The sequence below is a fragment of the Gopherus evgoodei genome, chromosome 4, assembly GCF_007399415.2.
Source record: "Gopherus evgoodei ecotype Sinaloan lineage chromosome 4, rGopEvg1_v1.p, whole genome shotgun sequence".
NCBI lineage: Eukaryota > Metazoa > Chordata > Testudines > Testudinidae > Gopherus > Gopherus evgoodei.
The window spans coordinates 23,131,149-23,156,539 of NC_044325.1; the positions used below are offsets into that span (position 1 = coordinate 23,131,149).

A 25,391-nucleotide genomic window follows, 5' to 3' on the forward strand; every position below is an offset into this window, starting at 1 on the left:
CACTGTACCTTTGGAAAGCGCTCCCCACTATATGCTTGGAAATCTTTCCTGGCCCTATAATTGCTGCTTGGTGTCTTATGGGAAGACAACTGAGAATCCTTCTAAACTTCATACTTGTGCTGTTTGGAAAAACTGTCAGCAGCACAAGTAGGTAGAACTCTCATGGAGAACACATTTTTCCTATCCCCAACCCTCCTCCCTCCCCTACATCTTTTCTCCCCAAAATATGGATAGTATAGAAAGGAAGTGTGGAGAAAGGCCTTTTTTTTACAAGCAGACAGGCAAGGATTGAGGAGAAGGGGGAGGCTCTTTATTTTATGAGGTGTAGAGACTGGAGAGCTAGGGGGCTTCCCCATTCAATAGCAATTGATGGTGAGTTCCAAAGGCACTGGATATTGACTAGCCAAAAGCAGATATGAAAAACAGAACAGCCTGCCACCATTCTTCAGCAGCCATGTTGGAGAAAGCTGATGTCTAGAATCTGATCAGAGTTGGGGTGGAAGTTTCTTCCTTCTATAGTTACCTCAAGCTAGTAGGTGTCAAAATTTTCTCTGTCTAGCACTTAATTATAATTAATGCAGACATTCTTGTTCAGTCTTTCTTCTTGTGTTAAGTTATATGCTCATAAATTGAAGGGTGCGTGTGTGTGAAGTGTCCATATTGATTAAGCATTATGAGGTTGCATCAAACTCATGAGAAGGGTCTTTTATGCCCTTTAGGTTTTCCTAGGGTTTGTCTACACTGACACTTATTTGGCAAAACTTTTACCGAACCACAAAAGTTTTACCGATGAACAGCTTTGTGTGAACAGCGCTTACAAAGCGCTGCTGCTCGGGGGGCGTGGAAGTGTTTTGTAAGCAGGAGAGCTGTCTCCTGCCTATAAGCAGCAGCTAAACAGCTGTGTCACTAAAAGCCTCGTAGTATATACGTAGCTGTAGTTTAGTGCAGCCAGGAATGCCATATTATTGCTTCCTATAGTCACAGATCTCTCTACATCTTGTTTCTGGTCCCATCATAATTGTTCCTTTTTCCAAAACAAACTTAAATATAAAAACTTGGGGTCTGAGACAGAAGAAGATAAATCTTTTTACAATTTACACATTTCTCCATTGAACACCGCTGCCATTGAATAAAGTGAAAGTGATGAAAGGCTTCTTATGCAGTGCACTTTATCTGTGAAACTCCATGAGCCAACCCCAAGTAAAAAATCTGACGCATCTGCTATTTTCCCACATTGTTACGTGTTTCCGTCTCCCATGTGATTTGTTTGTCCCCTAACAATTAATTTTCCTTACATGATTTGCTATCTAGTGCATTAGATTAGTGCTTTGGCTCTAGCTGTCTGATGCAGTTTTTCAAGACTTATACAGTATTTGATTGAGTGGATGGAGGACAGGGCATGGTGTATGAAAAACATTGTTGGGTCAATCAGAAAAGCAGAATAGGGTGTTTGTGTATATGAGAGGTGGGCTGAGGGGGAGATTGGACAGTCAGAAAATAAGGGGGGGATATGGGAGTGGGCAGCAGAGGACACAGTATAGGGAAAGAAAGTGATATATGGAGTAGAGGAAGAGAGAGAACACAAGATAAAATCACAGAAAAAGATATACCACATTCTGTGATTGGAAAGAAGAAAAACAAAAGTAGAGTGAAGTCAGGAGAGAGAGAAAAGAAAGTTACACTTTGTAAAATATATTGGAGGCCTAATTGGCATTATACAATTAAATACAGTACAGGTTTATTTCTTTAAAATGCAGGAGGAGTAGATTGGCAAGAGGGAATGAAGGGGAGCAGGTATTTTGCACCCTGAATAGTAAGCTGGTCTCAGGCTCCCAGATGGTGGATACATTTTTCAATAGCTGGATACATGTATACATACAGTAACTTGTTAAACCTGTCTGAGTACTGTATTAGTAGCAATATCACAGGAATGTTGTTCTTTCTTTTTGAAAGAGTGCAGTGAGGGCAAGAATGAAGAAAAGTTACGGCAGTTAAAGTTTAAAAAAAAAAAAAAAGTTTCCTTATCCTCTTCATCCTTCCCCTTCAGAAACACTCCTCTCCCTGCCCCTACCATATATCAACGAAAGGCCCAAAGATGGAAAAAATTACCTTTTAGTTTGCTGCTAATATTTGTGTGGTGTACATTGCTGAATCAGTTCTCAAAAGTTGCTACTTTTAATCTGCTTAGGAATTTACTGATTCTGAATAATTTAAACCACACCCCCATGTTAACAGCATCTGAAAGTGCATTTCATTTATTCAAGCTACATTTCCTTTTTGCACAAACAAGAAATATCTGATTAAATGGTTGTAATAGAGCAAAGTATGTTAGCAACAAGAACGAGGTCGGGGAAAGTGTGGGACCCTTACTGAATGGGGGAGGCAACCTAGGACAGATGTGGAAAAAGCTGAAGTACTCAATCCTTTTTTTGCCTCAGTCTTCATAGACAAGGTCAGCTCCCAGACTGCTGCACTGGGCAGCACAGTATGCAGAGCGGGTGAGCAGCCTTCAGTGATGAAAGAACTGGTTAAGGCTAAGGACTGTTTTAGAAAAGCTGGACATGCACAAGTTCATGGGTCCAGATCTAATGCATCTGAGGGTGCTGAAGGAGTTGGCTGATGTGATTTCAGAGCCATTAACCATTATCTTTGAAAACCCGTGATGATCAGGGCAGGTCCCGGATGATTGGAAGAAGGCAAATATAGTGCCCATTTAAAAAAAAAAAAAAAAAAAAAAAAAAAGGAAATCTGGGGAACTACAGATTAGTCAACTTCACCTCAGTCCCTGGAAAAATCATGAAGCAGGTCCTCAAGGAATCCATTTGAAGCACTTGGAGGAGAGGAAGGTGATCAGGAACAGTCAACATGGATTCACCAAGGGCAGGTCGTGCCTGACTAACCTGATTGCCTTCTACGATGAGATAACTGGTTCTATGGATATGGGGAAAGCAGTGGACATGATATACCTTGACTTTAGCAAAGTTTTTGATATGGTTTCTGACAGTATTCATGCCAGCATATTAAAAAAGTATGGATTGACTGAATGGACTATAAGGTGGATAGAAAGCTGGCTAGATCTTCGAGCTCAGTGGGTAGTGATCAATGGCTTGATGTCTAGTGGGCAGCCAGTATCAAGTGGAGTGCCCCAGGGTTTGGTCCTGGGGCCAGTTTTGTTCAACATAGTCATTAATGATCTGGATGATGGGATGGTTTGCACCCTCAGCAAGTTTGCGGATGACACTAAGCTGGGGGAAGAGGTAGATACGCTGGAGGGTAGGGATAGGGTCCAGAATGACCTAGACAAACTGGAGGATTTGGCCAAAAGGATTCAGCAAGGATAAGTGCAGAGTCCTGCACTTAAGACGGAAGAATCCCATGCACCGCTACAGACTAGGGACTGAGTGGCTAGGCAGCAGTTCTGCAGAAAAGGACCTACGGGTTACAGTGGATGAGAAGCTGGATATGAGTCAACAGTATGCCCTTGTTGGCAAGAAGGCTAACGGCATATTGGGCTGTATTAGCAGGAGCATTGCCAGCAGATCCAGGGAAGTGATTATTCCCCTCTATTCAACACTGGTGAGGCCACATCTGGAGCATTGTCCAATTTTGGGGCCCCCCACTACAGAAATGATGTGTACAAATTGGAGAGTCCAACAGAGGGCAACAGAAAAGATTAGGGGGCTGGGGCACATGACGTATGAGGAGAGGCTGAGGGAACTGGGCTTGCTTAGGCCTTGTCTACACTATGGGTGAAGATCGATCTAAGTTATGCAACTTCAGCTACATGAATAATGTAGCTGAAGTTGACGCACTTAGATCTATTTACCATGTGGTCCACACTATGCGATGTCAATGGGAGACGCTCTCCCATTGACTCCCCTAGTGCTTCTCGTTCAGGTGGAGTACAGGAGTCGATGGGAGAGCGATCTAGGGTCGATTTAGCAGGTCTTCACTAAATTGGCCACCGATGCATTAATTGCCATGCTTCAATCCCCTGGTAATTGTAAACAAGCCCTAAGTCTGCAGAAGAGAAGAGTGAGGGGGGATGTAGCTCATCTGTTCCCAGTGATGCTAGATGACAGAACAAGGAGCAATGGTCTCAAGTTGCAGTGGAAGAGGTCTAGCTTGGATATTAAGAAAAACTATACTTCTATGTGTTAATTTCAATTTTTACTTTTTTAACAGCAAAACCATTTACACAATTGGTGAAGGAAATGCAACTTCATCGCGATGACTTTGAAATTATAAAAGTAATTGGAAGAGGTGCATTTGGCGAGGTAAGAAGTCTTTGCAATTCATTGTTAGATACTTGGAACAATGTTAGTTATTGGTAAAATATATTGTTTAATGTGTGTGTTTTGATACCTTTGAATCTCTATCCCCATTTAGCTCAGGCAAGGGCAAAGGAGCTTTCTTTTCCCTTTATAAAGTCTCCTGTGAGGAAGGATAGGACAGAGCTTTTTTGCTACTCTGTTGTTTTTCCAGCCTCATATTTTGGGTTTTTAGTACCATTAATGTAGTTTCCAATATCTGCCTATGCTGTCACTTAAGAGCATAAGAACGGCCGTACCGGGTCAGACCAAAGGTCCACCTCGCCCAGTATCTATCTACCGACAGTGTCCAATGCCAGGTGCCCCAGAGGGAGTGAACCTAAGAGGTAATGATCAAGTGATCTCTCTCCTGCCACCCATCTCCATCCTCTGACAAACAGAGGCTAGGGACACCATTCTTTACCCATCCTGGCTAATAGCCATTTACGGACTTAACCACCATGAATTTATCCAGTTCTCTTTTAAATACTGTTGTAGTCCTAGCTTTCACAACCTCCTCAAGTAAGGAGTTCAACAAGTTGACTGTGCACTGGGTGAAGAAGAACTTCCTTTTATTTGTTTTAAACGTGCTGCCTATTAATTTCATTTGGTGATCCCTAGTTCTCGTATTATGGGAATAAGTAAATAACTTTTCCTTATCCACTTTCTCAACATCACTCATGATTTTATATACCTCTATCATATCCTCCCTTAGTCTCCTCTTTTCCAAGCTTCACTTAGAGCTTTCCTAAACATTAAGAATGTGAAACTAGACTGTATGCATCTGTATAGTTTTTCATGTTTCTGCCCACAAGTTCCTGAGTAGCAGTAGTGACAATATTAGTTTCATTTAGCTGCTTGTCAGAGCTCTGAGAGGCCACAGAGGCAGTGGAGTTAGGTATCTATCTAAAAACTCAGGAAGACAATACTGCAGTGGGTTTATATTCTTGTATTTGGAAGGTTGCCTTTACAATCACCGAAACTTTTTTAAATGAAAAGTTGCATTTTTGTGTGTGCAAAATTGAAGGCTTAAGCTACCTCCAGTTTCTATGGAATACTTCATGCTTGTCACTGGTGAATGGATCCTTCAGCCCTGTGTACTATTAAGTGAGTGCTAGGTATTATAATGACCATCATAAAACAGGAATGTAGTCGAAGACAGAAGTTGGAGCTCCATGCAAGAGTAAATAGACTCTCTTGTTTGCTAATATAGATCAGATGCCACAGTACCCAAGTCCTGTGTAAAGCAACATAATGGAAATCTTAATTTTTACTGAATTACGGCAAATGAATATTATTGCTCCTATAAACTATATACATATTATGGGAACTTTGTTAGAAACGAGTTGATTGGAATCCAGGGAATACACAAGGTTAATTCTTCTGACATCAATGTAAATAACTAATTAGCGTTAAAATAAGAAAATCCTAGATTGATACCATAAAATGATATATAAGGCGTGTAAGAGTGTAAGAAGAATCTAATTAAAACCATGCTCAGATCTATATTTTTGTCAGCAGTTACTGGACATTACACTAATCATGAGGGAAAAGATGTTTACATTAAAAAACCCAAATAGCTAAACAAACTGGACTTAAAATAAAAAAAAATTGAAATTCCACTCTGAATATCAAATGCGGATATATCCATTTTTAAAAAAATTTCAAAACCCTTCTGAAAACCATCAGTTGCTATAGTTTTACACAGGAACATTTGAGCATTTGCTTCAAAGTTGCTGATTTTATACAGTTTGTCTTAATATTATTTCTATTACGATAATGCCTGGAGGTCCCAGTCAGGCATTTTGCTAGACATTATGCAAACAAAGGCAGCCGTGGCCCCTGCTTGTATATTCAGGCTAAATTAGACTCCACATGGGTTTGCCTGCACAGATACAGATTTGGAGCCTAATTTAAGGCACAATACAACAAGCTGATGTAATCAATGATTCTCAACTTGTATTGTACTGATGTTCTTTTCCTTCCTCTTCTTCCCATGTAGTCAAGATCTTCCTGTCAATTAGACCTTTCTAGTAATACAGAAATGGCCAGGGTGGTTGCCATTTACTGACACCTGTTCATGGGACCCAGGTTGAAAATTCATGTAACACATGAGAGACGGGAAAGTGAGAAGACGGTTAAAGCTGATAGGAAGTTGAGTATTTTTAGAAATAAGAAACAAGTTTTCAGTAATCCCCAGTGGCCATCTATTCTCTTTTCTGTATAAGCTAAACAAACAGTTACTGTCCATTCAGGGCCAAACTGAATGTATATGTGCACTGTGGGTACAAGTTTAGGTCCCTTGTTCTTAAATCCTGCAATTGCATTTAAAAAAGTTTCTTGCTCTGGTTGTGAAGAAAACCTTTTTTAAAATGTGTAACTGATGCAGTGATGATGACTTCCTGAGTTTGCACATACTCTGAAACAGTAATTGTAAGAGGTGCTAACTGCCCCATTCCTACCTGCTGTTCTTGGGGGGAGCTGCCAAGACCACCCAACAGAGGAATGTGTATGGGTTAGTGGGAGGCCTGTCACTATCATCACTATTATTATTCTCAAGTATCAGAGTGGTAGCCGTGTTAGTCTGGATCTGTAAAAGCAGCAAAGAGTCCTATGGCACCTTATAGACTAACAGAAGTTTTAGAGTATGAGCTTTTGTGGGTGAAAAGCTCATACTCCAAAACTTCTGTTAGTCTATAAGGTGCCACAGGACTCTTTGCTATTATTATTCTGGCTTTGCTGGGGTGGTGGGTGGTAGGCAGACCACTCTGCACAGAGGGATGCATGGGGCTGAGGCTTCTGTGGGACAGACCTCTCTGGAGCACTGTTTCCTATTTCAAGTAGTCTGAGGAGTGTGGTCCCAGCCTGCATGAAGGGACTGACACTAACCCCTTAGATGGCTCTTGTGTGGATGGCCACTACCATCTCCAGGAGGGCATATGTGGCAGTCCTGTGAGGGGTGTGTCCGTGGCTCCAAATAGCCTTAATCCAGTCCTGTGCATGCTTCATATCTGACTTTCTTTTCAGTAGTGTGTTTGTGTATCTTTTTAGGAACTTTTCTTCTCTGGCTGTACTTGTGACTCTCCTTAAAGTTAATGCAGGTCACATATTAGTACTGAGGTGGATGTACAACTAAACTTTGTTTTGTGATATTTTTAGCAATGAAGAAATAGTCTGATCCTGCACTACTGCAGTCAGTAGGAATTTTGCCATTGATTTTAAAGGAAAAAGAATCACTCTCATAATAACAGAGGGTAAAAGTTTCAAAAGTGCCCAATTTAGGAACCCAAGCGTAAGCTACCAGGGTGTGGGCAGCCTACTTAATAGGTGCAGCTGGACTTTCTGTGGTTGTTGCAGTGGCAGTTTAGAGAAATGGCAAGTGTAGATGCAGGAGTTAGTTATCATGCTGAGGTTGAAGCCGAAGTCGGGGTTGAGAAGCCAAGCCAAAGGTCTGAACTGGATTCAAGATCAGGGGCAGAACTGGGGGGCAAAGACTGGACTGAAGCAGACAGGAGGCATGGCTGGAACAGGACAGGAACTATGGCTGGAAGCCTGAGCAGGACAAGCTCAGCTGTGGGGGTGGTAAGCTTTGAGCAGAAGCTGTGCAGCTGCCACTGCAAGCTCAAGTAGCAGGCTGCAGGCTCTATCAGGAAGCATGGCTATTTGGAACAGGCTCACTGGGCCCAACTGAACTTGCTGGGTTGCCTAGCAACCGTGCTGGGAGCTAGCTGTTCTCCTGATAGTGCCCTCTCCCCTAGGGCTACTTTTAGGAGCCCTTGGCCCTGGTTTGTCATGGTACTCTTGGTGAAATTCCTGTAACATTATGTGGACGTGGATGTTTTCTGTGGTCTTCCAGGATTGCTCCTGTGGCCTGTATGCCTTGCAGTCCACTAAGTACTGGATCTTACCTCTGACCTGTTGGGAATCAAGGATTTGCTGGACCTCACATTATTCCTGCCCCAAGGCCATTATGGGTCGTGGCAGTGGATCCATCTCTCTGAGGAAGGGGTTGTTGAGGAGTGGTTTGGGAAAGATGATGCGAAAGACTGAGTAGCTCTTGAGGAACTTTGGGAGCTGGAGTTTGAACTCAATGGATTTATTTTCTGGGTCATCTGAGAGGGGTCGAGGTTGGCAGAGGGATGGGTTGACCAAGTTTTGGGCAGGAAGCCCCATCTAATCACCTATATTTAAGTCCGGGGCTACTTGCTGATGTTTATCAGAATAGCTGTTATGAGACTTCTTGGCAGCCACTAAATATTCCATGAGCTCCTGATGAATTTGTTGGAGATGGAATACCCAGTGTGTGTCTACTGGAACAGGAGAACCTTCTCATAGTTCAGGGTGAAACCAGCGTTGAAAATCAAAGTTTACAAAGAATGGGCTTTGCTGGATGGAGATGTGGGTTGCAATATTGTAAGTGAATTTGGCCTGGCAATAGGGGAACCCAGTCATGTTGTTGAAAATTCAAAAAACATCAGCGATACTGTTCCACTGTCTGGTTGACACTTCAGTTCAGAATAAGTCTGAGGGTGGTAGGCAGTTGAAATGAGGGTCTTGATGCCAAGAAGGTGGAGGAAGACCTGTCAGAACAAGGAAACAAATTGGGCATCCTGATTAAAAATGTGTTTAAGCATGTGGGCATGTTCCAGGAATTGCTCTGCTGTTTCACAGGCTGATGGAACTCTACTCCAAGGTTCAAATGGGTCAATTTTGTCAGGAAGTTCACAACTGTCAGGACCACTGAGTGCCAAACAACACGTAGGTGTGGGAAGAGAATGGAGAAAACCCACTGGTCTTGTATGGTCTTTTAGCATGGGCACAGAGATCACACATCCTAATGTAGTCTTTGATGTCTTTTCATAAGATTGGCCACCAGAAATACCTGGAAATCAGGTTCCCGGTCTTAAACTGCCCAAAAATGTCCTGCGATGGGGGAGTTGTGGCACAGCCTCAATACTTGGAGTTGGGGCTTTCCTTCAGGAGCGTAAAGGCTATCCCCATGATAAAGGAGACCTTGCTATAGAAGGAAGCTTGACCCAAGAGAGGTGCCCGAGTTTTCCAGGGACTGGCAGATTGGCTGTCAGTGAGTTGCTGAGGAGCAGAGAGCAGATGGTGATTATCAGATGGCCCTCGCCCATTCCTCTAATAAACTGAGAGGGTTTGATAACAGTTGAAAGAGCTTCTTCCTCTACTTTGTGGTGGTCACCCTTGTGGGACAGGCCTGCTTTCCCACACTTAGTCCACGAGTGATAGGTGATTGTAAAATTGAATCTGGATAGAAAAGGCACCCAATGGATCTGGCATTGGCCTAACTGTTAAGCTGTCTGTAGGTGCTCTAGATTTTTGTGATTGGTCTGCACGTGAGCGGGGGCACGGGCCACTTCAAAGAGATGTGCAGTTCTTCAAAGGCATCCCTGATAGTCAGGAGTTCTTGTTCTAGTGTCCTATTTTTTTCTCTGTGGGCATCAGTTTCTGGGAGAAAAGGGCACGAGGTGAAGTAGCTGGTGGGGACCAGTGAATTGAGAAAAGACTGCACCCATTTCAAAGTGTGAGGCATCAGTTTGTGATGAAGGCCCAAGTGGGGTCTGAGTGGTTTAGGATAGGAGTGGATGTGAAGACTCCTTTCAGGTGATAAAATCAGCCTGCATGTTGGCTGACCAGGCGAATCTGGCTCCCTTCTTGAGGAGGGATATTAAGGGAACGACCTGCCAGTCCTTGTGAAATTCACACTCTTCAGGCTTGGTGCAGAGTTGATCTGGGGAAGCTGATCTAAAGCTATATATGTGATGGTTATGAAGTTCTTGATTTTCAGAGAAGATGAGAATGTCATCTAGGCAGATGATCATAAACTAGTCAGGGATATATCCATGACGATGCCATTCATGAAATGTTGGAAGTTAGTGGGCATGTTAGAGTCCAGACATCCAAAATGGCCATACATGGATTGGAGCTCATCTCTCTGCTGGATTCTAAACAAGTCATATGCTCCATGCAGGTCTAATTTCATGAAGACACGGGCTAATCAGAGTCTTTCCAGGAGCTCAGTGAAGGGGATATTGATTGTGTACAGTGATTTGATTTAATGCCCGGTGGCTGACATAGGATTGTCAAAAATGCATGCCATTGCCTGGTCAGATTACTTGAAGCGTTTGAGAAGAGGGCTAGACCCCTCCAGTAGTGGGGAAAGTCCACGCCTAGGTCTCTCCAGTAACTAGAGTAATCACAAATCCTACTCTGGACCGATCTGTGGGGTATGATAGCAGGTGCCATACAAACAGCAGGTGACACTAATTCAAGAATCTGTGGAATTTGGCACAGTCCCCAGTGAACTTGTTAGGAGCGGGACCTTGGGTTAATGGACAGTAGATATGAGGCTTGGGGAGACACAGCTGCTGCCTGGTCTTGTACCTGGGCTTGGAGGGCAACATTCCTGTCCTGTATTGTGATAGCCTGGGCCTGCATTTCATGGGCCCCACCTGAGCCTGCAGGACTGCATTTTGATCTCAAAGTGATGCAGTCTGAGCCTGCAGTTCCTGTAAGGTCCCAACTAAGTCCTCAAGGGTGAGCTGCACTTCCACTGTTGTCATTCCAGAAGGGACCTCCAGGTGGCTAAGACCAGGCCTACATAGCAGCCGTAGAATCTCCTGCTGAGTTAGGAAGCATGATCATTTGGAGAAGGCTCATTGGGACCAGCTGAGCTTGTTGGGTTGCCTAGTGACCAGGCCTGGAGCCAGGTGTGCTGCTGACACCAAGTCCCATTATCAGAAGTGACCTAAGTACTTAAAAATGTAAGCCTCATTGAAAGTCAGTGGGACTTAAGCATTTTTTAAAATTTTGCCCAGAATAGCTTTTTCAATCCAGTTGTGAATTTGTACGTTTGAAATTTTTTTCCACCAAACTGAACAAAAATGAGTTTTATAGATTCCTGTTAGATGGCTAAAAATGTGAACTCTTCAGCATTCTGAAGTTGCTTACACAACTATGTAACTTTCCTATGTTTTTTTTTCCTCCAAGAATCCTATAGTGAGTTTCTTATTTGCTATAAAGAGCCATGCACATGTATTGGTCTGTATTTGCATGTTTCAGTGTGAAAAAAATATACTCAAACAATTAACAGTATAACAATTATTTTTAAAGAATAACTCTTTAAATATGGGTGTTGGGTAACTCTCTCAAGAGGAGAGGATGTTTGGCAGTTGACATCTCATAGAAAGCTGGCAAATACAGTTTAGAAACCATTATTTTCCTTCCCTCCTTCATTGCTAAGGATTTTTGCATGCAAACGCAATGCTCTAGTTTTCTGGGAAATAGTAACTATGGATAGAACGGAAAGGTGGAACAGTTTGGGCCTGCTTTGCACAAGAATAGCTAAAATCCTTAATCATGTGCCCTGTCTAGATATTATGATAAGTGCTTTAGAAACACTTTTTCATAGCAATATTATTACAACACAGACAGAATTTTAATGGTAATTTATAGTAATACCTGTCCCTCTGCTGCTCTGGCAATCAATCTAATCAATACATTTAACCTCCCACCCACCACATACACTGTTATTGTCCACAGAATGGAAGATATTTGTGAACTACTGCCAAGCTATAAGGAGAGAGAAAACAAAAGGAATCCATTGTGCCCTCTTAATGATTAAACATAGATTTCCAGGTACTAACATGATTCGGAATCAGGGATGTGTTGACTAAGAGGGTAGTTATACTCTGAAAAGTGCATAGAATGTGAACATATTTTGTGTCTTGTGAGTATTCAATCATGTCTGACCACTTCAAGAACAAATAAGAGCCAGCACTTCTTGTGCCTGTTGGTAGTGCATTGCCAACACAATCAGGAGAGAGAGCGAGAGAGAGTTAGATTGTTTCTTTGTTTATCATATCTAAAAATAGTCATACATCCTGAAAAAAGGTACAGGATTGGCCCTCGCTTCCTGAAGGGGCTACCTTCCCTACTGAACTGAAGAGCAATAGGGAGAAAAATCATTACGCGAGAGACTGAATTTCTTCAGGGGCTGGATCAGGAGCTGACTACCATAAGAGCTGTGAATGGTCATTAACTTCATTGAATTCAGAATATAATGCAAAACGTTTAATTGATTTTGCTTGCCCACTATAAGTTCTTCACAAAAATATCAGAACAAGCAATTTACTCTTACATGGGAATGGAGACGTGTTTCAATTTGAAAATATTTCTAAGGAACTTAATACTATTTTAGGGCTTTCTTCGGTGCCTGTTACCGTTGGATCTAAGTGTGAAGTTACTATGGTGATAGGCGTGTTATAAAAGCTTAAATAGACAATTCTTTGTAGTTCCACTTAGTCATCTATGTATGTGCAACCCCGCTGAAGGCAATTGGATAACTTAAGTGGTGTTGAGGGCCAAGCTGGTTTGTAGAACCTTTATTGCTGGTAATGATGTGCAAAATGGAAAGAACTTGCTGTGAGCTTCAGATCCCAAGGAAATGTAAAGGGTGGACAGTTAAAAAATCTAACTTGATTTTTTTCTATGTAAATTGAGACAATAAAAATGAACCTCAACAAAGCCATGTTTAGTAACTCTATTTTAATTTTCAATTATACCTAATTAACAACTTATATGAATAGATAAAAGCTGGTCTAAGTAGACAGACCTCTGTCCAGGTGGAACACTGGCACTCAGTTTAGCATTAACTCACAGAAACTCCCCTTCTGAGAATACTAGGCAGTTCTAGTTCATAAAGCAAGTTGGTTTCAGTAATCAATACCTGGGATACCCCTACCAACATAATGAAGCACACAAACTACTATCAAGATTACCTTACGTACAGCAGCTGTAACCAGAACAATAAGTTACCAAATTCATAACTGAATAAATTAAGACTCTAACAGCATATTTATAATATCTCATGTTTTGTTTTGATAGGTAAAAGTGGTATATAGCTTGTACATTTTTAAAAGGAAAATATGCAGCACGCACGCACTACATGACATCTGGACTCTTTTGAATCTTTCTTCTCTAACAAACATCGGTTACGCCCAAGCGTCCCTGGATTTTGCTCAAATAAAAAAAGTTTCTATTTGAAACCTGAAGATGAACTTTTAACTAACACAATTACCAACAGCTGTGCTTGATATAAAAATCACCAGATTTGGTGTTATGCACCAAAGCAGCCTAGATAATTTTACAATCTTCTCTTTAACATCAGGGAAGTGTTATCTGAGTAAATTGCAGTTTTTGTCCCTTAGAACTCTGGTTTCCTAAAACTCTGGTTGCTTAAATTTTTTTCTGAAGGTTTGATATACAGTAAATACTGTAGGTGGTGTAGCAAATTTTTGCCTTTGCATTGACTTAATGCTAGCATGCTTTACAAAAGGGTGAACATCCAAAGATTCATGCTCTAGCCTGCAGAATGTCTTTATCATCAATCTCTAGATTCTCTGGAAGCCAAGTCAATCAAATTTGTAAGCCTTTTCTTACTTTCAGTGAAGTCTCTGCTCATTTCTTACACTTTTATTGAGACTGTAAAAATGACATTAAAACAGTTTACCAGAGGATTACTTGCAAATTCATACCTTATTTTACCTGATATGCTGAGCCTTAGAGAGACAAGGTGGATGGGGTAATATCTTTTTGTTGGAACAACTTCTGTTGGTGAAAGAGCTAATCTTTTTTATCTGAAGAATAGCTCTGTATAGCTTGAAAGCTTCTCTTTCACCAACAGAAGTTGGTACAGTAAAAGATGTTACTTTACCTCTTCAGTATCCTGAGACCAACACAGCTATGATGACACATGCTCAACCTTAGACAGTAATGGATAGAGTTCAGTAATGGGGAGGGTTCTGCAATGTGCTTAGAGCCAAATTTTGCTTTGATTTACAACCTATTTAATTAAATGGGATGAAACAGGGTAGAAGTCAGCATGGAACTTGGCTTAGTAGTCTACCTTATTTTCATTTCAGACCTGAAATCCTCAAAGTTCAAATTGCTTCTTGAAGATGGAGTCACAAGATGAGGCTTTTTTAGCTAGGATTTTGGAAGCAAAGTGTCTGCTCTTACTGAAGTCTGAAAACATTCTCTCAGCTGTATAGATTTATCTTGTTCTTTATTCCAATACAAGTGGAGCATAACTTTATTTCAGATAAAACCATTTTGAAGGAAAATGTACTACAAAATTAGTACAAATAATATCAGAGTCCTAACTCACAATGGCTTACATGTGTGCCTCAAGAGATCCTGGTTTGTGTATTCTTGAGAGACAAATACAAAAAACCTGCTCAAACATGGCTTGTTGTTTGAAGTAGAGGGCTGGGTTTTGTGAGATTTAGAGTCTGTTCCTGGTTATGATTCCTGTATGTACTTGGGAAACTTGCTTAGACTCTCTGTGTTTCATCTTCCTTATCTGTAAAATGAGAATATTACTTAATTCATTCATAGGAGTGTGATGTGAAGATTAATTCATTGTTTACACAGTAGTGCTAAAATGGATAGGTTTTGGATATCCATGCAGTTTATGGGAAGGAGAGAGAGCAGAAGATAGAGTACTCCCATAGTAGCAATTATGAAATGAAATAAAATAAAAGGGAACCAATTTGATGCGACTATCTACTTAAGGGTATGAAATCCCCATTCTTTATAAGAGAGAGCCACACACAGCAATTCAAAGTGGGTGAGTCACTCCACAATTTGGTGGTGGCTAGAAGTCCAAAATAACAAGAGGCATAAACCTAGATAATTTTTTTTGTTCAGTAGCATAAGAATTAGAATTTATGCAAGCCAGTTGTGTTTGTAGACATTGAGAGAACAGTATGTGTCACTGAACTCAGTTTAGGGTCTTCATCTTCCATGTCACCCTCTGCCTAGTTGGTGTCTGATCATCCTGAAGACCCCCACTCCACCCCTTTCTGGCTACTGGGTGGGAGGAATATTCTCTCTTCTTCCCCCCCCCCCCCCCCCACCACGCTCCCCCTAACCCAGAGCTTCTGGCTAGAATGGTGAGTGAGATTCTCTGCTACTCAGTCTCCCTCTTCCAGTTTCCTTTTTTGTGAGGGGGTGGCTCTTTTAGCTGCTCTACTCTAGCCTCATTTTCTACTCCACCTCCTCAGTGAATAGCATAATGCCTTCCTCCACTGCTACTCAGTCTTTTCAAGGAACTGTGACGGTGTATTTGATCTGATTCCTGTTAGTTTCACTGCTGCCTGCTGAGTTCTGAAAAGCAACAGTTAAAACCCACAAGTCAGTTTTTAGGCTGCTGAAATCTAGGAAAGCGATCAGCAACAGCAGAGGCACTCAAGCAGTCTGGCTGCAGACTTAAGATGGCACTGCATTACTAGATGTTTGGATCACATTTTCTTTGCAGCCATAAGAATTAAAACTTTTTCTTCATCGAAATGAAACCTTAAGTTTTTTAGAAGTTGATGACTTTTGCCCAGGAAAGAGTCTTATTAGCCCTGGGCAAGTGGATTTTTCAAGTTCTGCCTAAAATGTAGCCTTCACAATTCCAAAATAGAACTATATTCCTTCACTGCAATTTAAAGACACCATGGTGCTTTACCTTAGGCCATATCTACACTACTGTTTACGTTGGCAAAACCTTTGTCTCTCAGGGGTGTGAAAAAAACACACCCCTAAGCAGCATACATTTCACTGCCGTATGTGGTAGTGTGTACTGTGCTCCATCGACAAGAGAGCTCCCTGCATCGGTACAGCTGTGCCGCTGTAAGCTTTCTAGTGTAGACATAGCCTCAGTGTATAGTTTGCCATATTAGTAAGGTACAGTCTTGGAGAATGTTCTCTTCCACCTTCTTGCCATTATACAGCCATATACATGACTACTGTCCAAGATGGAGCAGCATAAGCAAGTCTTTGACAAGTAGGATAAGTGGTACAACTCAAATAAAATAGTGTACGTGCTAACTAGCTCTGCTTCCATTTTTTTTAAATCAGTATGCAGCGTATAAAAGTTCTCCAATATCAGATGTCTGGTTATATCAGTGTGTTTCCGGCTGGCTTCTGATTTTTTTTCCCTTTGGGTAGCAGTTTTTCTGTTCTTTGTGGCTGTCCTTTTAAATGTTCTTTCATTGGCTAAAGGCATGGTGTACAGACATTGCTTATTCTTTGCAAACAATGTAGCTTTACTACACATCTTCATATAAAAGACTTCATGCTCCTCCTGTACCATCCCCCATCCACTTGATCATGAACTGTTGACCACACATGGCATACTATGTGTCAAGTAAATGAATAGTAATGTGCTTTTACGACTCAATTCTTAGAAGGGAAAAATAACTTACCGATATGTTCAGCAAGTTGTTCACTGCCTGTTGGTCACTAATTACTTACTCTTCAGTAATCATGATTTTATTAAACAATATTTTGCATCATTTATCAGCTGTTTGAAAAAATCTGTTGAAACTGTTACATTCCTTTTTGTTTTTGTTAAACAAAATTATTATTCCAGGTTGCAGTTGTTAAAATGAAGAGCACAGAACGCATTTATGCAATGAAAATTCTAAATAAATGGGAAATGCTTAAAAGGGCAGAGGTAAGTACTATGTTTTCTAATGCAGCAAATTTTAAAAAATGGCATTAGGGAAAATTACACTGATGCTCTTCCAGATTAGAAAGAATTATTTCATGAGTATAGGAGCATCATTCTTTTAAAAAAAACAAAAAAAACAGTGAGCTGCTTTAATGCAATCAAGTCTGACAGTCCCTTCCAGGCATCTGTTGTTCTCAGCATTACTGTGTATTCGTTTACCAGACAGTCTGCCCTAGTTTTTACCCTGAGTTATATTGGCCAGATTTTTGTTTACAATAAAGGCAAGTTAAAGATTACATGGAAGCCTCAGATTTCTGTTGCTATGACTATGTGCAAAAAAATTTGGTGAAAATGAGGAAATTATTCTTATATTTGAAAAAACAAGCCTTCAGGAAGTGTATCCTACATTTTGTAATGGGATTTGCATTGCTAAAGACAGTTAACTAATATTCTGGAAACACAGAAATAAAAATAGGTGAGTAGATAGCTGTGTAAACAAAGCATTTGAAATATTTTAGGTTTTTTTTCTTTAGAAGTGATTGGTTTCCAAAAAGCGCATATATGTGCTAATCTAATAGCAACTTTACAAATTAATAAATAGTGGTTAGAGGTCCTACTTAGAGAAATTATCCAAAATAACATATGCTCAGGTCTGCTTAGAGTAATTGCTATTACATTGGCAAAATGCAACTCAAAGTAATTTATAATATTACATAAATCTGTGTAAAGTAAAATGCAGCTCACGGACAATGCAGGGCACTGTTGAGGAAAGAGGTCTAACTATGTAAATACTTACACAGCATCAAGAGGGCTTGAAAGCTTTCCTGACTCCTCCCTGCTGAGTGCTAAGGCCATGTCTACACTACAGCTGCTGGAGTGCCATGGTATAGATGCTTCCTATGTTGATGGAAGGGGTTTTTCTATAGATGTAGTTAATCCACCTCTTTGAGAGACGGTAGCTAGGTCAATGGCAGAATTTTTGTCGACTTAACTGCATCTACAGTGGGAGTTAGGTTGATCTAACTGTGTCTCTCAAGGCATGAAAATTTTCACAGTCCTGAGCAATGTAGCTAGGATGATCTAATTTAAGCATAGACCAGGCCTGAGCCTACTAGCCCAAGAGAAAATACATGGATCACCACACACTAATATAAATCAATTCCATCCAGCTCCAGTGAACAAGTTCCCCATCCCTCTTAGGCACCTCTTCACTGCTGCATCTGATAATGATTGCTGGATAAACTCACCGCCTTCCAGCAGTCTGTGCAGGCTCCTCTTCACAGACTCCCTTGAGTCCGGGCAGGTGGCTGTTGCTACTCTCCTGACTTTTCTCATAACCTTTCAGCACCACGAGTTTCACAGAAATTGTACTAATCTGACTACCTTAGTTTAGAAGTACCAATTCCTTAAGTAGTTAGGAATGAATTTAAACTAGGGCTGTCAATCACTTAAAAAAATTAATCATGCAGTTAAACAATAGAATATCATTTATTTAAATGTTTTTGGATGATTTCTACATAATCAAATATATTGATTTCAATTACAACACAGAATACAAAATGTACAGTGCTCACTTTATTTATTTTTGATTACAAATATTTGCATTGTAAAAAACAAAATAAATATTTTTCAGTTTACCTTATACAAGTACTGTAGTGCAATCTCTTGATCATAAAAGTTGAACTTAAAAATGTAGAATTATGTACAAAAAAATCCTGCATTCAAAAATAAAACAATGTAAAACTTTAGAGTCTGCAAGTCCAGTCAGTCCTATGTCTTGTTCAGCCAATCGCTCAAACAAGTTTGTTTACATTTGCAGAAGACAATGCTGCATGCTTCTTAATTACAATGTCACTTGAAAATGAGAACAGGCATTCGCATGGCACTGTTGTAGCTGGTGTTGCAAGATATTTAGATGCACTAAAGATTCATATGTCCCTTGATGCTTCAATCGCTATTCCAGAGGACACGCGTCCATGCTGATGACAGGTTCTGCTCGATAACAATCTAAAGTAGTTCAGATCAGTGCATGTTCATTTTTGTCATCTGGGTCAGATGCCACCAGCAGAAGGTTGATTTTCTATTTTGGTGGTTTGGGTTCTGTAGTTTCTGCATCAGTATTGCTCTTTTAAGACTTCTGAAAGCATGCTCTACATCTCATCCCTCTCAGGGGGAAGGCACTTCAGATTCTTAAATCTTGGATCTAGTGCTGTAGCTATCTTTAGAAATTTTACATTGGTATCTTCTTTGTGTTTTGTCAATTTTTCAGTGAAAGTGTTCTTAAAATGAACATATGCTGGGTCATCATCCGAGACTGCTATAACATGAAATAGATGGCAGAATGTGGATAAAACAGGGCAGGAGACATACAGTTCTCCCCCCAAGGAGTAGAGTCACAAATTTAATTAACACATTATTTTTTTACAAACGTCATCAGCATGGAAGCATGTCCTCTGGAATGACGACCAAAGCATGAGGAGACATATGAAACTTTAGCGCATCTGACATGCAAATATCTTGCAACACCAGCTACAACAGTGTCATGTGAATGCCTGTTTTCACTTCCAAGTGACATTGTAATTAAGAAGTGGGCAGCATTATCTCCCATAAATGTAAACAAACGTGTTTCTCTTAGCGATTGGTTGAACAAGAAGTAGGACTGAGTGGACTTGTAGGCTCTAAAGTTTACATTGTTTTGTTTTTGAGTGCAGTTATGTAACAAAAAAATACATTTGTAAGTTGCACTTTCATGATCAAGAGATTGCACTACAGTACTTGTATTGGGTGAATTGAAAAATAGTATTTTTTTGTTTATCATTTTTACAGTGCAAATATTTGTAATCATATAAAGTGAATACTGTATACTTTGTATTCTATGTTGTAATTGAAGTCAATATATTTGAAAATGTAGAAGACATCAAAAATATTTAAAAAATTTCAATTGGTATTCTATTGTTTAACATTGCAATTAATCGCGATTAATTTTTTTAATTGCATGCGTTAACCGATTAATCGACAGCCCTAATTTAAACAAGGCACTTTTAATCCAAAATTAGTGTCCACACACAGGGTTGCACCAATTTAATCAGTTTCTACACCAGTTGAATTAGATTGTTGTAATTTTCTCATGTCGACATGTCCTAAGTGAAAGAAGAGGAGGAAAATATAGGAAGCAGTATGTCACCTGCACACACTGCCTGGCTGACTTATCTCGGCCCCAGTCAGGAGATCTGGTAGTGGCATTCTGGGGCAGGCAAGAAGTGAAGTTACGGAATCCGCATAGGAACCAGAATCTGAGCAATAATTCTGTTATCTCCCGCTATGTGTCCCTATTCCTTTCCAGGGAAAGCTGTAGCCATTCCATCTAGGTTCTGTACTCACTGACTTTCCCCTTGGGAAATGGAGCAGTGCATCATTCAGCACCTTTTTCTTTTTGCCTGCCTCTGATTGCCACCTGCTGCACAAGGCAAGCAGATAAGTCGATTTCTCAAAACCTCCATATCAAATTCATAAAGCATGTGGGAAACTTTCTTTTTTATATGTTGTAAGCCCCTTCAACTTTAAAATGAAACCTTTAAGTACACAATAGATAACCTCTTAACTTACACACCTTACTGAAAAACAGACATCGTGCAATTTTTCATTCAGTTATCAGAGGCTCAGTGAATGCACTGTGCTGGTTTTATGTTGATTTACTTGATGAGTTGTAGAAAGCATTGTATAATTCATTAAACATAGGAAAGTACATCTGGATGATACCAGTTTTTATATCAACTGTAAGAGGAGCAAGATGGTCTGAAGTGAACAAAGGGCAACCCTGGGGAAAATTGTTAGCAAACACTTGTAGGTAGCCTTGTAGGCATGACTAGGTATGCTGTTGCATAGATAAGGTGTGTGCCTTTTTTATCCATTGTTTAGTCAGCAAATTACATTGTCTTAAATCTGTTCCCAGCAATTGTTTCAATTAAGTGGATCTGGCAGTTACTCAGGTGGACTCAGTTGTGTATTTCAAGTGTGTTGTTTTAACAATGTTAAAATACAGAAATATCTAATTCTGGAAATTGGGAGAATAGCAGTGTACTGATAGACTCATAAATCTTCAGACTAGATGTGACCACATTTATCATCTAATCTGACTTCCTGCATTACATGAGCCAGAGAATTTCACCAAATAAGTCTTTATACGTGTAAGTATTAGCATAAAGGACATTCTAATTCACAGCCGAATATAGACATATAATGATACATCTTACACGTGAGTGGTTCTGTTTATATGCCCACTATGTAACTTAATTATTCCAACTTGACCACAGTTTATTCCACTTCCTCTGGAAAGATTCTCCATTCAAAAAAAAGTTAAGACTTTTTTTTCTTGGAAAACTCAAATTCAAACATTGTAATAGCGAGGCCTCTAGGATGAGGTTGGTGAAATGTGGGATTCCTAGGTGCTCGCTCAGTGCACGTTGTTGGACAATTCATAGATCAGAACCAGTAGAAACACTCTTATCCAGAGAGTAAGAGCTTAACAGTGGGGAATGGAAATAAAAAGAACATATGGATAGTGGCAGCCTCAATTTATGGTGGTAAAAGAATCTTGACTAGTGTTTTTGGCCAAGAAAGCCATTAATAAACTCAAGATGAGACTTCTTCCTAAAAATGTAATGATTGGTTGTATATAAATGTATATGGAGCTGAGCTGGGATACTCTTTCGTGCAAATTATTTTATAAATGTTACTCTGTGCATTGTCTGAAGTATGGGGAGACTCCTGAGAAGTGCAGTATTTTATGCAGAATATTAGTGTGGGAAACAATATGGATTTCCTGTCTGGTTGATATTATCTGAGGCCCTCACTAGAGGGACTGTTAGAAACTGACCCATTAAACTGTAGCTGCATAGATATATTTTCGCACAGGTCTTATCCTTCTTTGCAGTTGTCCTTTTCTACAGATTGTGGTGGGGTGGAAACATATTTTTTAGTACACGAGAGAAGAAAGGACTTGAGTGGCTCAAGCTAAATTGTTTTTAAAAAGGTAGCACTCGGGATTAGGAGGAGTGGATGCCTAACCACAGAAGCCTGCAGAGCTTCCCTGGCTTATTACTCGTGCAGACTAAATTCCAATGAATAGAGACCTCTATGTATAAATTTTAAATAATCCCATAAAACATGCATATGTATGAATCCTGCAAAGGCTTCTTTTGGACTCTGACAATGCCTTTTTTCCTCGTTCCTTTAGACAGCTTGTTTCCGAGAAGAGAGAAATGTTTTGGTGAATGGAGATTGTCAGTGGATTACTACATTGCACTATGCCTTTCAGGATGAGAACTATTTGGTACGTTTGCTTCACCATTAAATACAAAAGTTTTTTTACTTATGTTAAAAACAAATTTGTTTCTGACAAGTTTGAGGGTTTTAGAGCAATAAATCAGTTCTCTTTGTTTGTTGTTGCAGCACTTCACATCTTTGTTCTTCCCTTACATAAAAACACTTCAGAAGACTTAATGTAACCCTAGGACACTGAAAACAAATTTAATGTAGCTTGAGTATACTTAATTGTCCCATGTAAATCATCTAAAGTATGCTGTTCTACTATGAAATACAGTATATTAGATATAAGTTTAATTTTGTGAATAACTTGTTAATATATTGATTCTGCAGATTTTCTTTACCTTGAAAGTGACTGTGAGGGTTGCTATGAAGTTTAATTTTACTTCACTCTACAGTTTAAAATGTGCAAAAATTTGTTTTTTTGAGCTGAGATTTCCTTCACTTCATTTTATAAATGACAGGTCAGTTTTATTCCACTAACATTGTCATAAATCTGTTAATTTTATTTGAAATATTGTGCTTAGCTTTATATTGGAAAAGCTTCAATAAAAATCATGAAAAACATTACCCATGTCCTAAAAATATTAAGTACCAGATACTATGCATCAGTATTTCAGTGGATTACATATTCAGGTTTTTTGTATATTATCTGCAATGATTCATTGAAGGAAAAATGTATTTGCATTAGAAATGTTTAACCAAATTGAGGATTATACAGTAGACATTCACAATTATCATTTTAGTGTATGATCTACATTTATTCTCTCAGAGTGCTGGTTGGGCCGTGACAAAATACGGTAGACTGAAACACGAAGACAGTAGAGCTGGGTGCGGTGTTTCAGTGAATAGTAAATTCACCAAAAACCACACATTTTTTGGTGAACCAAATTATTTATGAAATTTTACATGAATTCACTGGATAATTTCAACCCCCAAAAATATTTTTTTGGGACTGAGATGTCATTTACAAAATGGGAGGTGGAGCCGGCTGGTAATGATGCAGCTTTCTCTGTAACTTTTAGCCCATTGGTTAGGGTGCTTCTCTGAGATGTGAGATTCCTGAATCAAACCTTTATCATTTGTGAATGAAGAACAGAATTCTACCTCTCTAAAGTCTTGTCTGCACGTAATGGCAGTGTGTAGGGTACACATAGCTACATGCAGCAGGGAAAGGCTGAGGCAGCAGGGAAAGGCTAGCTGTTGGAGCCTTTCACCACAGCAATGGAAGGCTCCAGCAATGGGGAAGCAGTAGACATGGGAGGCATTGCTTGGGTATGTAGAGACATATGGGGTGTATATCCTAGGGTTCAGATGCATATGGCAGTCTACTCAGCTAAGCTGTGCCTCAGTCTACGCTGCTATTGATACCCATGCTAGTGGGCATTCAACGTCTGTACTTTATACCCTGCCATAAGTGTAGATGTACCATAAATTGAATGTCACTCTAGCACAGCTTCTCTGAGCTAAGGCTTAGTATTCAGTGACCAGCCTGCACCCTGCCTTCAAACCCATTCGTTTTTACAGAATTGTTTCTTTAATTACACCTGAAGCCTTTCCAAAATGTAGTGCTTCTGGGTAACATTCTGCTGAGTTGCCTCAAAGGATGCATCTACACTAGAAAAATTAGTACATGTACTACAGCAACAGCAAGTAACGGTGCAGTTGAACCAGTGAAGGTGGGGTCAGACATTTTTTCTACTGTCATAAAAACCTACTCAGAGCAGGTTATTGTGACATGATGGTAAGTGTGTTGAGTGTTTATTTAAGCTAATTGTTACATTATTGCTGGCTAAGGTGACCAAATGTCCCGATTTTGGGGTCTTTTTCTTATATAGGCTCCTATTACCCCCTACCCTGATGTTTTACATTTCTGTGTGGTAAACCTGTTGCTGGCACCGGGCAGCTACTCCATTATTGGTAGTTTTTCTAGTTTAGGTAAGACTCATGAAACCAGCTCTGATGCACTCTAATAATTTAACCTACAGTGTTATTCTTTCAGTTTTGCATTAAATACAGAGCCTATTAGTATCTATTGGTTCTATTAATGATATAAAGCAGACTTTGTGATACTGGAGTAATTCCAATATTAGGAAAAGGGAAAAGGAGAAGGAACATCACTTTTTGCTGTAGGAAATTACAACCTAGTATTTCAGCTGATGATAGGAGTAGAACTTTATATGACTACTATTACATTGAGTAAAGTGTTCCCAATGTTAATCTCTAGAGTATTTATTTACTTACTAAAATAGTTTTTTTTAATTAACAGTGACTTTTCAGGTCTTGAGATCCTGTTTGTTTACACTGATCTTATCTTCTAGTACATTTAGCTTGCATGCAACAAATTGTTTGCATATACTTTATGAAACTTGAAAAAAAATGTGCTTGTCATGGAAATATTCATAGACCTTTAAAGTAGCAGCAAGTTTTTCCTACTAGTTCCTCAATTTGCAGTATAAGTGAAGAAAATCAAATTCCTCTAGCTTTTTCTCACACTAGCATGGACTGTGTATGAACAGGAATGTCCATGCCAGATGTCCACACATTCCATTGCTGCAATTTCTAAGTATTCTGGGACAGATACTCATAATGTATGGAAAACAACTACAGACTCTGAGATGGTCTAACCTCAAATGTTATGGTTGTTCTGATTGCTTTTCATATAGACAGTTTTAGGAATTAGTCACTTAAAAGTACCCCTTTGTTTACTTAATGAAGTATATTTGGGGGTAGGTGAAACATCACATAATGGTTTATGAAACATATACAATTTGAAAAAGACAATTCAAACAGTTATTTCTTTCGAAGAACACTCCATGTTCCAGATTCAAGCACCTTGGAACTTATAATAAAACTTCCTTGCAGAAAAACAGTGGGAGTCTGGACATTGCATACACAGAGTAGGATGTACATTCATATGTAAATTTATCTTTGTGTAAGACACACTGTTCCCAATGGACATTCAGAATTTGCCAAGTTACACAAGCAATCCATTGTCAGCATAAGCAAATATTTGCCCTAGAGTTAAGGTGTACATGAACAGTTGTGTGGAGGGCAATGTCAAGACAGACACCTTTTGGAATGTCAAGGTAGATGAGGTAATACCTTTTATTGTATACAGGACCTGAAGAAGAGCTCTGTGTAAGGTCAAAAGCTTGTCACTTACCAACAGAGGTTGGTCCAATAAAATATGACCTCACCCACCTTGTCCCTCTAATATCCTGGAATCA

General features: G+C 39.7%; 1 protein-coding gene across 4 annotated transcripts in view; it reads left to right on the forward strand.

Annotated features, from left to right (window-relative positions):
- The window catches only part of CDC42BPB (CDC42 binding protein kinase beta), a 127,395-nt gene that overhangs the window by 30,866 nt on the left and 71,138 nt on the right, over positions 1–25,391 (forward strand). For all 4 annotated transcript variants that reach the window (XR_003999904.1, XM_030558692.1, XM_030558694.1 and 1 more), the window contains exons 2-4: positions 4,186–4,277; positions 16,756–16,839; positions 22,073–22,168. Coding sequence is in view for 3 of the 4 variants with exons in the window: in XM_030558692.1 (XP_030414552.1) it covers positions 4,186–4,277; positions 16,756–16,839; positions 22,073–22,168 (272 nt within the window). In the remaining variant the exon portion in view is untranslated. The remainder of the gene's footprint in view (positions 1–4,185; positions 4,278–16,755; positions 16,840–22,072; positions 22,169–25,391) is intronic.